General features: G+C 44.8%; 1 protein-coding gene across 1 annotated transcript in view; it reads left to right on the top strand.

Moving 5' to 3' along the window:
* Window positions 1-853: 853 nt before the first annotated feature.
* The window catches only part of UNC5C (unc-5 netrin receptor C), a 252,492-nt gene continuing 238,592 nt past the window's right edge, over window positions 854-14,753 (top strand). The window contains exons 1-2 of the mRNA XM_039550969.1: window positions 854-1,169; window positions 1,570-1,800. Of these exons, the coding sequence (XP_039406903.1) occupies window positions 854-1,169; window positions 1,570-1,800 (547 nt within the window). The remainder of the gene's footprint in view (window positions 1,170-1,569; window positions 1,801-14,753) is intronic.

Raw genomic sequence — 14,753 nt, 5'->3', positions numbered from 1 at the left:
TCTTTGCCTGTACAAAGAAAAAAAAAAAAAAAAAAAAAAAAAAAAAGGACTTTGCTCTTTGCTTTCCTGTCACACTCTAGCTTTATGTCAGCTGCTGTTGAGGAGAAAAAAATGAAAAATGCTGTCCCGCTAGACCATGAGATGGGAACAGTCCGTGTAATTCCCTAGGAAGGACATTAAAGTCAGGGGGCAGGTGGGACAGAGCCTCCCTGGAGGCAGGCAGCTCCACTGGCCCCCGGGAAGCCCTCCTGCAGCATTAGCAAGGCTGGTAACTGTTTTCCTGTGTGGGAGGGGCAGGGAAGGGAACGCAAAACCAGAGTGACTGGGAAGATCCCAGCCACGCCTCCCAGGAAAACAGTGCTCCTTGCCTCGCACGCAGCCCTGCTTGAGGGAACTTCTGGGCTGGAGAAAGCAACTCTCTCTGGAGTACCGTGGCGTAGGGACAGTTCCGAGGCTATAGTCCCTGGCATCGGCACACCTGGTGTGTGTGAGGTCTGTCATGGTTGCAGACAGCCCACCTTGGCTCTGCAAAGGGAAGGGCAACTTAAAAAAGAAAGCCCCAAACCAAACATAAAACCCCCCAAACCCAAAAACCAAACAGACAAACCAACCAAAGGGGGGAAAAAAAAAAAAAAAAGTCATAGAAAGCAACAGTAACACCTGACCAAGCCCTGGCTGAGCAATGAACCTGAGGTGTGGGCACCGCTATCCTTCTGAGTGAGATTTGATGGGCACGTGGTGAAGTCAGAGGCCAGGGGACAGCTTTTTGCGGGTGCAAGGAGAGTGGAAGGGTAAGGGCTGGAAGGGAGTGACCCCAGCCTTAAGAGAGAGGCCCTGGAGAGCAAACGGGGAGATGCTCCCCAGAGATAGTGGATTCTCCAGCAGCTCTCCTGGTGCGACCTCCCCCCCTGCCCTGCTGCTTGTGGGAGCAGACTGGTATCCCCCGTCCGGCGTGGGGCTCCCCGATCCTGCATTTGATGGCTCCCTAAAGATGCTCCTGGTCGCCCAGAGCCCTGGAGATGTGTGTGGCGGTGTCAGGCCCACGGGGACAGTCTGGGGACGCGAGAGCCACGGGTTTGACGGCGTCCAGCCAGCGCAGCCCCGGCTCCCGCGCCTGGTCCCAGCTGCCCTGCCCGGGTGGGCTGGGGCGGGGGTGCGAGCGTGTGTTGGTGCGTGTGCGGGCGCGCACGTGTGCGCACCAACATCTGCGTGCGCCTGTGCCCGCGGGTGTGCGCGCAGGGGGCGCGGGCGGAGGAGGCGAAAGGGGGCCGGTTCTGCGGCGGGTGGCTCCCAGCCTCCCCCGCCCCCTTCCCTCTGGGTCTGCTGCTCGCTCCGGCTCGCATTTTATCGCAGGCGGCCGGCGCAGCCCCCTCTCCCCAGCCCCAGCCCCGGCCCCGGCCCCGGCCCCGGCCCCCGCCCACCCCCGGGGTGGAGGCAGCCGCGCCGAGCCGCCCGCGGGAAGAAAGCAGCGCTCCGCCGGCTCCGCGCCCCTCCGCGGGGCCATGCAGCGCCTCTGCCCGCCCGGTCCGAGCGCAGCCCCTCGCCCCGCCGCCCTCCGCGCAGCCTGAGCGCCTGGCGGGGGCTCCACGCCGCTCCGCGCCCGGAGGTGGGACGGGGCCGGCAGAGGCGGCACAGGAAGGCTCCGCGGCTGTGCGCGACTCCCCCGCTGCCCCGGCCATGGGAAGGGGCTGGAGGGGACAGCGGCCCGCTGCGGGCTGGGACTGGGATACCTGCTGCAGACGGTGGTGCTCCCTGCCCTGGCCGTCCTGGGGGCCAGCCGCCCCGGCTCCGCGGCGCAAGGTAAGGCGATGGATGGATGGATGGATGGATGGATGGATGGAGAGGGGTTGGGACGTCCGCCAGGTGCGGGCTAGAAATGCGAATTTATGCCGTGATGATCTTTTTTCCTGTATTTGTATGTGCAATTCCCCGCATGCACGACCCCCGCCGGGGTCCAGGGGGTCCGGTCGCACCGGCCAGGTCGGGTCTGTAGGTGCTGAGCCTGGCCGGGACAGGCGTTTGCCTGCACTCCGTCCTCAAATGGAGCATGGGGAGCGGAGGGGAAGTTCGGGCTGAAGGAGCCCCGCCGGCGCCCTCCGGGGCGGGAGAGCGGCGCCGGTGCGCCCCGGAGGGCTGGCAAGGTGCGTGGGAAAGGCAGGTGCGGGGCGGGGGTCCCTCCGCAGCGGCACAGTCGTACCCTGGAGCTCTGCAATCGCCGGTCAGTCTTGAACCCCCCAAAGCCCCCCACGCCCTCCTTCTTCCTGCCTAAAACATGATACACCCGAAGGGAGTTACCGTCTTTCTGTGTTTATGTTTAGAGATTTTGTTTCCCCTCCCGTGTCGGGGATTATGGAGTACATCTCGATCTGCCTTCCCTGTAGCCCTTGTATAAATTCCCCTTTCCAAGTGGCAATATCTTGCTTCTCAGTGCGTGTTTAGGGGTGTTTGAGAGCATCACAAAGAGCCCTGGCTCGGTGTGGCACCCACCCGGCTGACAGCCGCAGTAGGAGGCTTTTTCTCCTGCGAGCTGATGCTGGACAAACTTTCTCGGTGCTTCTCTTCTTTCTTTCCGGGAGTTAGACCTAATGTGGAAATGTGTTGCTTTTGTGGAACACAGGAGAGAGAAAGAGAGAGGTTGCTGCTGCATGTGGGCAGAGCTGCATACAGCAAGGATGTGCGGGTTCGTTAAAGCACTTGGAACTCCCAGTTATATGACTAACAAGAGAAAAGGAATTTTAGAAGCTTCTTTGTTTATTTTCCCCATATATGTAACCAAGAAGTAATAACATGCACCAAACTTTTGATTTGGAGTTGCTAGCATAATACAAGTGTAAGAATGCTTGGTTTTCCCCACATCATGTCTGTGGAGAGGCACTTGTGAAAACTGCACAGATCTGACCCTGTGCTCTCACCCAGCCATTACAAAGTGCATTCCTCTGTGGCCTTTTTGACAGGAGAGCAGTGCTGGTTGCTCTGACTCCCCATGCCCCTGGCAGGCTTTCTGTGGGTTCTCCCAGGCACGGAGCTGTAGGTTTGCAGCTGGTGGGCTGGGTGCACTGAACACCGTGTCTGTACATGTAATAGTGCTAATCCATTTCCTGATGATACTTACTCCATCCCCTCAGAGTCATGTTCCTTTGCTAATTTATATCACAGGAAGATCAGATATCTGGCCATGAAAAGGGAGTAGCAGAGAACGAGAGTACAAAAATCCCTTATGCACCGTGGCACATTTAATCTGTGTCTTCCATTCCGTTTCCTTTCACTGGTCAGTTTCATGTTCAAGATAGGACAGGTTTGGTATTTTGTATTTAGGGGTTTTTGTAGTACCATATGCATGTAGACCTACATGTCAGTGGGTATATATCAGTTTGTGTAGATATAGATATATCGTGTCAGGGGGTGTTGGAGAAGAAAGCTCCTCTCAGGTAGCTGGACCTGGAGTGGAAAGGAGCCTGCTCTGCTGGCAGGACATGGGAGTTTCGCATGACAGATGGCCTGAGCAGGGAAGAGAGGACCGCCCCCCCCCATGTTTGGCTCTTCCAGAGTGGTCATCTCTGTGCCACAGGGCTCATACCTCGCACTCTCAGATGGTTTCTCCTTTCCACACTTACACTCTGTGACACAATGCTGTGTGACAGAAATGCCACGAGGGCAGAGGATCCAGGCCCCCTGTTCCTACGCTGCAAAGGGCAACACACTTGTGGGATCTGCCACAGGACACAGGTGTGCTCACCTATCCAGAAAGGAGTGGAGAGCTCTTCAGCAACATTTCCCAATGTGTGATGTGTGATAAACTTCCACAGCAGAGTGAAAAATCCAGGGAATCTGGTTGGGATATAGCTATTTGTCTTGGACTTGTTTTTCTATGTATACTTTTATTTTTATTGCTAGGACCAGGCAGAGAATTTGGGTGCAGACCTGGTTTTGGCATTTTTCCCAGGGCTGAGGGATTTTCTGATTGGTGTGTGCAGTGGGGATCTTCATGTATGTGTGTATGTGTACGTGGTGCTTCAGTGAGGCAATGAATCAAAAGTTTAACTATGCCCTCTTCAGGAAGTTTCCTCATCATATAGCACCAGGCAAAGTTTTCTCTCTATTCTATTTATACATTTCAAAAACATATATGTTTCATCTCAATTCCCCAACTATCTTTAGCTTTTGAAGCAGGCTAAGAAAGCCGTGAGCATTCCTGGGACTCGTGCTTTCATACCTTCCTTTTCCATTGCCTTGTAGAAAATGAATTTGTTAACTGAGGGGTTGGTAGACCAGCCCCCCTCACTCCCTGGCAGATTGATTATCACTGCATCTCGGCATCCTCCTGTGAGCTTCTCAGCAGACCTAAATACACTTTTTGTTTTATTAGTATTTCTTATCTTCTTATCCGAAGCTAAGTATTTTTCCGCTGTTATCAGGAGAGAACAGGAAATGGCTGCAATGGTAGAGACAGCCCTTAATTCTCAAAGTGGTGTGAATGGGGCCAGAGTGATTATCAAGCCAGAATCAACTCTGATCTGGCATTCACTGCATTTATTATACCTCTATGATAAGCTTCATCAGAATGAGAATTCAAATGTCACAAACTGTGCCCCTGCTGGGCATTTCAGTGCCACCTCTGTAAGAGCAACTTTTCCTTTGGCTCTTCAGTCAGCAGAGACTGGGCTTCAGCTGCTGTGCTTCCCTGCAGCCCCCACACTTCCCACCTCCCAAACTGTTATCCACTTACCCTGTGGCTCCCACCTTTCTGTTGTGGAGGTGGGATGAAAGGGAGGGTCAGGCTATCTATCTGTAGTGACAAGCATGGTTCAGACAGCTTTTGGGGTTAATAACGAAGTTTTAAGAGATGGTAGAAAAGCTAAATGGACTACGTATTAATGAGGCTGTGTTTCATTTTTTCCTTTACAATAAAAGAGTGCATTTTTCATGCTTAACCCCTCAAACCTGATTTAATCAAAGTGATAATTTAAAAAGAAAGCTGTAAAAGAGCCATATGTGCAGATACTTGTCTTGCCCCAGCATAGTCTGTATTAGCAACAGCAGCAGTTTGAAAATGCTTAGTGCGGAAAAAGTGAAATATAACATGTGAATGTACTAACCTTTTGGGGATGCATTTCCTAATTAAATACCTAAACACATCTTGTTGAAAAAAGGCGGGGAAAGGACTTAATTATCTTGATGCGGCAGTGGACCTCTTGTACTTGATCATGTGGGTGTAGTGTTTGTATTAATAAAACAAGAGCCAAGTAGTATTTTGTTGTGAATGGATAAGGCCCTTTGGAACATTAATCTGTTTTAAAGGGATGCACTGTAGTAGATTTCAATGATGCTGACAAGCTTGAGCTGGATGTGGTAGCCTGTACTGGTTCTGAGTAGCATTTTAGTACTGCAGTACTCTTTGCTGAAAGCAAAGCAGCCACTGTGTTTCCTTTGCTGACAGAGGTGCAATTTAAGCAGGATTAAAATTAAGTGGATGAATCTGTGCATAGAGGAGAGATTCCTCCCTGGGAACATGGGAGTCAGAATCTGAGCTCTTCTTCCTCTGGCTCCAGGCTTTAGCAGCTGGTTGCAATAGTTACGGAAAAAATACATAGATCACATACAGGCTCCTCCTGATGGCTCTTCAGCATTACTGTCAGTGTCACTTATTTCTCTGTACAGTAAGAATGCCAGAGTGCATCTAAACATTTCCACAGTTGTTGTGCATGTTTGCACTTAATCATTTTACATGGATCGTTCACCACACAACTTTATTTTTCTTTGGTAATGGTCTTAAACCCCAGTAATTCACTATATTTTGGGACTCGCTTTGTGTGTGACATCCAAATTCAGAAACAGGAAGCAGCCTTAACCAAATTAAAAAGATTTTCCTAATTTAATTTTCCAAATACAGTACATCTGAAAACAGGAATATAACTCTGTGCCAATGCCAGGCAAATCAGTTCCATAGCTGGTCTGTGCAGTAGGAAAGGAGAAAATGTGTGTTATATTTATTAGACATTTCCAGGTAAATATCTTGATTTTTATGCAAGTAGAAGAGAGGTGTTTTGAGGCACAGTCTACCCAGCTCAGTTCAATAGGATACAAAGCAAATCAGTTCCTATGGAAAGTAAGAGAAGCCCAGGCTGAATAGGACAACAACTGTGTATTTCTGTACAGTATATGTCTAGAATTTTGTGCATAAGTAGGATACAAAGGATAGTTATACTTCAAAAAGCAAAGCCACATTTATGTCATGCTACCAGCAAAACAATCTTGTTTTTAGTAACTTGTTTTATAGTGTATGGCTGTATTTCTCGATTTCTGGTTCTTTCTGGATTTTACGTCATTGGACTTTTGAGGAATCGGTTCTGGATACGTTTTCTACAAAAAGGCAAAAAAATTACTTTTGCATCTCATAAGAAAAATATGTTTGAATTGCTGGTGCAAAGGGGAGTTCCTGGGTAAGTTTGCATTGCTCTGAGTAGTGAACAGTTTGCTGTGATTTAGTCAGAGGATTGGGCTCAATGTGAGTCTCAGACTTGGTTTGTCATTGAAAACATGTTACTGGAGGCTATCTTTGAAATAAAAGTGTAACCATGGATGCTCTGCCTATGTAATATATTTCATATAACCGTCTATATGTCCCTTTAGGAAAAAATGGCACTGTCTTTCCTCCCTTTAGGGTGGGGAAGAGGGCTGTGCTGGTTTGTGAAGTGCATGTCTTGTTAGCCACCCAGTGGAGGTATTCAAGTCTAGCAGGCAGCGATCTTGGCACCGGTGCCAGTGAAGCAGTAACTACAGTGTCTGTCATTTGCATTAGCCAGCTCTGCTGTGCATTCAGCTTGGAGGTACAAACCAGCTTCTCAAGTACAAGTCAAGAATCGAAGGAAAGGAGTCAGAGACGAGCTGTGGTTTTCCAGTTGGCCATAACCTCCATCAGCACAGCGTCAGGATAATGTTGTGCAGAGGCACAGCTCAGTGCCGGCTGCTTCCAAGGGCTGAAGGAATGGTGGTGTTTTAAGTGATTTATTGTGTGTGCTCAGTAGAGTCCAGTCTCAGGAGCAGGCGCCCCTGGATCTTTCTGTCATAACATTATCCAAGAGGCAATCTGAAGGAAATGTTATTAAGTCTTCTGGGAGGCAAACTGTATTCAAAGAAACACTTAATTTGTATCATTTGCAAGCAAGCATTTGAAATTATGCTAAAAAGGGAAATGGTTATAAAGAACTTTACACAGAACAAACAGGAACAACAAAATTCCCCTTGATTTTGAACATATTTTATTCCCCTGTGCTTAATTTAATGGGGTCATTTGTAGGTACTCCAGCCCCGAACTCCGCTGCTGTGGTGGGGAGGTGATTTATTGAGTATTGTTGTTGGGTTCATGATAAGTTTGGTTAAACATTTTGCAGAACATCCATTGTGGTTATTGTGTTTAGATTTCTCTCTCTAGGGTGAGGATGTAGCATAACACTGTGTGCACACTAGCTGGAGCAGCTAAAGGGAAGCCCCAAACTGTAGCTGTGTTCCAGTTGTTTTCCTCGAGGTTGGCTCTGCTTGTACAAACAACAGGCGCAAGTAAGGTGCAGTGAGTGGGAGCAGCGGGCAGGAGCTGCCAGAGGTTTTCCCAGCTTTCAGTAACCTCAGAGATGCTTGTATATAGCTTTCTCCCTAGGTAGTCATCACTAGAACAACTTCCTGTTTGCTTTTATGACTCCATCCCAAATCACATGGACGTTAAGCAGGAAATATGGGATTTCCTCTCAAGTGATCAAACGCCAGGATTTGGGGAGCCCCTTTATAGCCTGTCACATTATCTAAAAGTTTGGCTGGGGAGAAAGAGCTTAATGAAAAATAGTCTCACTTAAAAATACCCTTTTTATCAACATGGAAAATTTAGGAAACAAAAAGAGAGAAAAATAATCCTTTTTGTTTATTTGCTATGGGGAGGTTGGGAAAAAAGCAAGAAACCCTAATCAAAACCAGGAAAAGATTCAGTTATTTTAGAGAAAAGGTGAGTAAAGCCCTGAGTATTTACCCTGCTGCCCAAACTATTCGTATTTATGCTCTTTGAAAATCTGTTAGGTGTTCAGTGAAAATGAAGAAGTTAAAAAGTTGTGAAGTCTTCTGACAGCAACAGTTTTCATTTCCACTTGCATTTTTCCACGTATTCCAACCAGCCTAGTGAAAAACCTCACTGTTAGACTTCATTTACGTTCCTGGTCAGCTGTGGTTAAGGTATATATTTACAACACTTTCTAGAGCTTGCTCTTTTTGTTTGGTTGTTTTTTTTGTAAATCACACTGATTTTACAGTGGTGCAGATTGAGGTGGAGACCCAGATTCTCAGTGGTGCCAGACGTGCCCTTATTTCCACGAGGGACTGTCAGGCAATGCTGAATTTAGGTGAGTACCTTTGCTGTTCCCCGAATACAAGCAGTGCTGCTCTAGCTTGCATGGCAGTCCAACAGTCCCATCAAGGCAGGGACATCTCCCATGTCAGTATGTGATGCTGTAGTGCCTCAGCACCTCCTCAGATTCTGGCTTTCCTTTGAGTCCTACACAGGCAGGATGGGAGAGGCACGCAATACCTCCTGTGGGGAATATCTGCAGCTGTGTCTTTAGCAAAGCTCTGCTACGTGCTTGCGTTGCTGGAGGCTATGGGAAGTTCTTACTTGTAACATTGCCTTAGTTATTCAATGTCTGTTTTGCTGGATTTGAAGGTTTGCTGTATTTATCACTATTTGGTGGAGAGGTCTAGGGGGAATTGCCTACATGTGCAGAGCATATGTGTAAGGGAAACCAAAACATGAGCTCAAGTCTTCTGACTAGCCAAGACTCTGGTGCTCCAGTCCATTCTTCTTGTCTTATTACTGTCCTAAAGAGGGGATGCTACAGAGGGAATGCTACATTTCTCAGGTACCTTCTCGATGTGAAATTTGTCGAGTCTCACTGATGGTTTCTTTATATCTGCTGTTACCTAGAAATATGTATAGAAGATGCCATGGGTTAGGAATGGTACTCCCCAATTTAGTCTCTCCCACGGGGACCTTCCAAATCACGTGCTGCTCGCTCTCTCCCTCCTCCCTTTTCCCGTTCCCCTGAGGTGGGATGGTGAATTGGAGGCTCAAAAGGTAAAGATCATGAGTTGAGCTGAGAACAATTTACTGGGAACAGCAATTAGATAAGAAAATGTACGGTGACAGTAACAATACTGATGACAGAAGGTGCAAGAAAGAGCAAATGATTCACACGGAAACTCCCTGACCACAGCAATGCTTCAATGCCTGACCGCTCCCTCTGCCACACCACCCAGACTTGGAGGAGAGCCCTTCACCTCATCTCTGGCAAATGAAGTGAGCTGGTATAGAATAACCTCTGGGTCCTAGCCATGCCCCCTCCTGTCTACTGCAGAAATTAACTCTGTCCTGGCCTGAACCAGAACAAAGGAAAATGCAAAGTATATGCTGTTGCTCAGGAACAGGGATGCTTCCTAGGAGCTCTGACTTTCTGGTGGCAGGCAGTTTGGAAGATTTGCTTTGCCCAATGAAATCCACGGTGTTACCTCAAACTTGGAAGGAGGAAAAGCAGATCCAGCGCATGAGTGCAGCACTGTTGTAAATGGAATAAGGATCACTGTCCTGGGCTGTTTTGTTTCATTTGCGTTTAATCTGCAATTCAGGACTATGTTATTCAACTGTACTTCATTCATCTGAATGAACGACTTGTGCTCCAGAGGACCCTGTTGCCTTATGAGTCATAAAAGCAAGGAGGTTGCCTAGGCAATTAAATCAGTATCTTTTTGCTCTTGTTGCGGTAACATTTTCAACAATAATGCTAAGGAGCTCAGATAGATTTCACTGGCCTGGCAACAGCTGAGCATTTTCTTGTTAGGTAGCTCCTGCCAATCCCTTTTTAGTTATTTTAAAGAAGTAAAGTAGCTTTATTTCTCAGTCTTATGTTGAGTGAGAGGTTGAAATGTTAATCTCAGTGGATTAGCAGTGTATCCTTTGAGAAAAAGGAAAGCTTGCGTTTTTCTTGGTCCCTGGAGTGCTGGATGCAATTGTTTGAGAAATCTTGAATTTCATCAGCTAGATACAAGGAAATGTGCAAGTAAGCCATGAATGATCTGTCAAAAGAGGCTGACTTTATTGCAGCCGTTTTGGAAACTTGTTTGAACTGATAGTTGTTCCCCAGGTGTTTCTTTGCTTGATTTTATTGCATTTCACATGAGACAGTGAAAAGGGATCGCCACAGAATTATTAGTAATTCAGAGCTTCTTGGAGAGCTGTATTCCAGCCATAATTTTCTAAAATAATGCCTGGTATATGAATTGCTCCACTTTTATGATATGGTGTATCTATTGTTTAAATACATTGCTTGTCTTGTCCACTCCCAACATGTGTGTTTATACTGGAAAGTTTACATATTGAGTGAAAATAATAATACAGTCTCACTGAATGAGGTTAATTGCAGTTCAGTCATACTGAAATCAAGGAGTAAGTGGGACAGAATAGCGAGCGAGACTCATTTCTGTTTTCATGGGCTCTGGATTTACCGACACTGACTGAAGTGCAGGCACTTACCAGGAGTAATTTCACAAAGATGTGCACACTGCCATAGTGTGAATGAATTTTCTCTTTCATTAGTATATCTCTTAAGTTTTGCCAGTTGCTCAGGGAGTCAGCACAGATGTGTCCGTCTCACCTTTCCATTTTCCCACAATTTTGTGTGTCTGTCTGGTTGCTCTGCAGCTCTACACATACAAAAGATGAGTGGCCGTGACTAATAGTGAATAGCTGGAGCTAACAGGCAAAGAGTGAGGTGTGAAATTTCAGGTTGTCTGCATTCAGATGAGACTACAGAGAAATCTCTGCTGCTTGAACCTCTGTTAACAGGATAAAATTCTTTGTTGCTTTCAACTAGGAAGAGATAAAGTTTCCTCTGTTAAATTTGGCCACTTGATCTGAAAATCAGGGTTCATTGTGGAAACTAGAACTCTGTCTGGTTAAGGAATGGATCTGTGATTAAGTGGGGAAGACTATGCCCTTCTACAAGTGCTGTTCACATGAGATCTTGCTGAATTGTCTCATGAAATACTTGTATTTCTTGCTCAAAGGCTTTTGGCCCCAAAGCTGCACTATTTTTCAACAAATCATCATCCCCATTATAAATTCTTTTCATGAAGACATTTCAAACCTAGCTTGAGGGACTTCCTTTCTGCTACCTCACCAGTTTTTGAAGGTAATTTTTTTGGTCTCTTGCTCAAACAAAATGCAGCAATCTTCTTATGCAGCAGATCTTTGCTGGCAAGAATATGAGTGCAGGTTTTCCTTCTCTTCGTCATGGAAAATAGCTGTACTAGGGCAAATAGGAAGTTCCTAATTTCTTAGTTCCTAAGTAACTAGAAAGTTTGTAGCTAGAAAGTTCAGGACTGGGACCTGTCAGCTTCACTATCAGTTTCCTTTAGTTTTGTTGTTTTTTAAATGCCTAGTGTTTATACCAAGGATAGACTTATGTGGAGCAAGGCCAGGTTATGACCACCACAAATGTAGCTTCATTAATTTCAGAGCCAGCACGTGTCAGAAGCTGGTCTGCTTCTGTGTTAAAAATATGTTGGCACAGTAGAGTCAAGACTATAGGATGAACAGACCTTGATCTCATCTTACTTGGTGGCAGGTCTTTTCATGGGGTTGTTTCTTTTTTGATTAGGTTGTTTTTTTTTTTTTTGAACCTAATAATTTTATTAACTTTGAGGCTTTCCATTTTCCTTCCACATAGCAATGTGTCTCTTTCCTGTAGAGCGATTAACGCGGTGCCTTGCTTGAAAACAAGTTGGCAAGGTTCTTTCAGGTAGAAGTTTTTTCTCTTGGATTTTGTTACAGTATTTCAGATAAGAACACTGACAGCCAAATGTCACCAACTGTAGGCAGATATTCACGTAAATATCTGTTACACACAAATGTGTGGCAATTTCCTGCCTTAGCAATCACTTTTGAACTAAAGACCTCTGCTACTTAAAGCATGGGCTTGAACTTTTGAGTCAGAAGTGCAGCCTGGTAGCTGGTAACAAAAGCAGTTGTTATCCTGGTGTAGGCAGTAGAATGAGAAGTGCCATATGCCTTTCACAAGCACTGCAAAAGGCAAAACTGTTCAGCTGCTAACTTTTGTCCTTTGCTTGTCCTGAAATATTTTGATATTAATCTTTTTCTTCCCTCCACCCCCCAAAGTTATATATTAATTCTTTGTAGTAAGTATGGCTATTAGATAAAACCTTCCAAATCTTTAAAAAAAAAAAAATTAAATGTCTAATTTAATTACTTACTTTATAAACATTTCTATCATTTTATGGTCTCAAGAGTAAAGTTTTGAATCTGCATTTATGAGAAACATTTGCAAAGAAAATTAAGTGACAAAGTGACTATGTGTGGACTATTAATCTGCTTTGTTTTACTGATCAGCTTGTTTTACCAGTACTTGGTTTCATTGCCTTTTTATTGTTTAGGGAAATTAATAGATAAAGTGTTGTGATCAAATTTACTTTCTGTCTGATTATTTCACTGGATTGCTTGGGATTTACTCACTGGAGCAAGGCAAGGAAGATTTGGTCTTTTGTCTTTGAAGTTTCGTATTCACTAGTACCAACGCAGAACACATTTCATTTGCAGAGGCCAGGCTGAGGTTAAGTTGGTTTTAAAGATAACAGTAGATTCCGGCGTCCTTGCATTTGTTTTGTATTTGGTGACAGTCACTAAATCAGGGGAAGGAATGTTCAAACAACACACTTGAGGAAAAGTGATTTTTATAGAAAGGGCCCATTCCTGCTAATAGCCAGTAACTGCACACAACCCCACTGACATTAAAAGTCCATTAGCTAAGCCAAGTTTAAACACCAGCTGATGCTATGTCAGCTAAATGTATATTGGAATTTTTCATGTAACACAGCAATAGCACTTCTGTACTTTTCCTAAAACTATGTACATTAAGAAAAGCAAATGTCATCTGATAATAGTAAGATGAAGAGTTCACATTAAAGTAGGCAGAATTGTAATCACACTGAAGTCACCATCTGGTTGCATTAATGAGGAACAAAAATGGATACAAGAAAAGCAGGGAGTGTCAGGTTTCTGAATTAAAGCTAGATTAACAAATCCAGTGTACAGACTTCTGTAATACAGGATAAGCACAGAGCTGCTTATCTGCTTGGTTTTTTATCATTAAATATAATATGGCCTTGTTTGAGAAAAGTTTATGTTGAAGTCTGTAGGATGCTTTCTCATGTGGAGCACCGAGTTGCTATGGAAGAAGGTTGTTTCCTGCCTGTTTAGGAAATATGTCTCATTACAGCAGTGTGAAAACTTTTAAATGTGTCAAGATAGTGTTTGTATGCCTGTGGTCTGAAATTCTAGTTAACCAGTGGCACAGCAAATAGCATTCACCTATCTCTGTGCATCAAAAAGAGGGTTGAAAAGGATGGTGAAAAAATGGTGTGTGCTTGGTATAGAGAAATGTTACAGGTGATGAACTTCTCATCTTCAGAAGAAGCAGCAGGCTGAGGTCCCAGTACTGTGGTCTTGGCACCCGCAGAAGCACAGTTTAGCACCTGCTTTGGCAGTGGGTCTAATTCAGAGAAGTCACTTTGAAGTCTGCTTTGAAAATAGACCTTGTGCTATAAAGCCATTGTGGAGACAGGCAAGGGATGGCTTAGAAAGTTAACGTGAGAGCTGGAACAGAGGGATGATTAGTCGCTCACTGACCCTCTCCCAAGTCTGGTGAAGTACTGCTGTAACTTCCTCTGCCTCTGTTGTGTCATTATCTGTCCATTAGCAAAGCCTTGTGCAAGTACTGACAGGAGCACAGCTGACATGCCTGACGTGGGCACACTAACCCACTGCAAACACCCTGTGAATATATTTGCAGGGCTCCCTTACACTCCTGCCACACTGTGTTAGTAGTGCAAAACTCTCAAATGTGTCATGAGGCTGAGCTTGATTTTTTTGTCTTCCTTGCTGAAGGAGCTGACATCAGTAGCGTGCCCAGAGCAGATTGTGTGTTTGTGAACCACAGGGTTTAAGGAGAGTAATTTAATTGCGTTTTTCCCCCTTCTGGAACATAACATGTAAACATATTACTGAACTAAAGCCTGGTTTTAATTACAAGCAGTAACTTTTTCATGTTGACAGATTTTCACATGGAAAGCTTTATTGAAAATGAGAGGAGACCTTTTTGCCATCGTTAGTTCTTGCTGCTTAGTGCTTTTATCAAGTACAGTAAAATATGGTTTATAATTAATTCAAAGCTTATATGGACATGTTTAATATAATTACCAAACAAAATCCTGTTTACTGACATACTGCTTGTGAAACCAGCCTGAATAATCTGGTCTCTGGCACACATAAATCAGGCAGTAATAACAGCTGTAAATATTTCATAATATACTTAGAGTGCTTTGATTTTAATACTGAATCCACTTTTGGGTTTTAAGGATAAAACATAGGTCAAAAATGACTTTTACCATATGTTCCTTCCTAATCTCTTGCACTACTTTGCCTGAAAATTATTTTAAAAAATCATTATTGTATTTTATTATAAAAAAGTAAATATAGACATGTTCATGAGCTGGGAAAATTATGTAATTAAGTTATGCTGGACCTAACAAAATGATGCCGTTCACACTGGCACGGCACAATTGCCTCAATACAACCATGAATATTTTTCACTGGAAAAGTCATTGCAGTGCCAATACTCTTTGTCTTAAAGTTTTGCTATTTTTAT

The sequence above is a fragment of the Corvus cornix genome, chromosome 4 (assembly GCF_000738735.6).
Source record: "Corvus cornix cornix isolate S_Up_H32 chromosome 4, ASM73873v5, whole genome shotgun sequence".
Lineage (NCBI taxonomy): Eukaryota > Metazoa > Chordata > Aves > Passeriformes > Corvidae > Corvus > Corvus cornix.
Note: the sequence above shows the minus strand (reverse complement) of the source record. Positions and strands in the feature narration are given on the sequence as shown.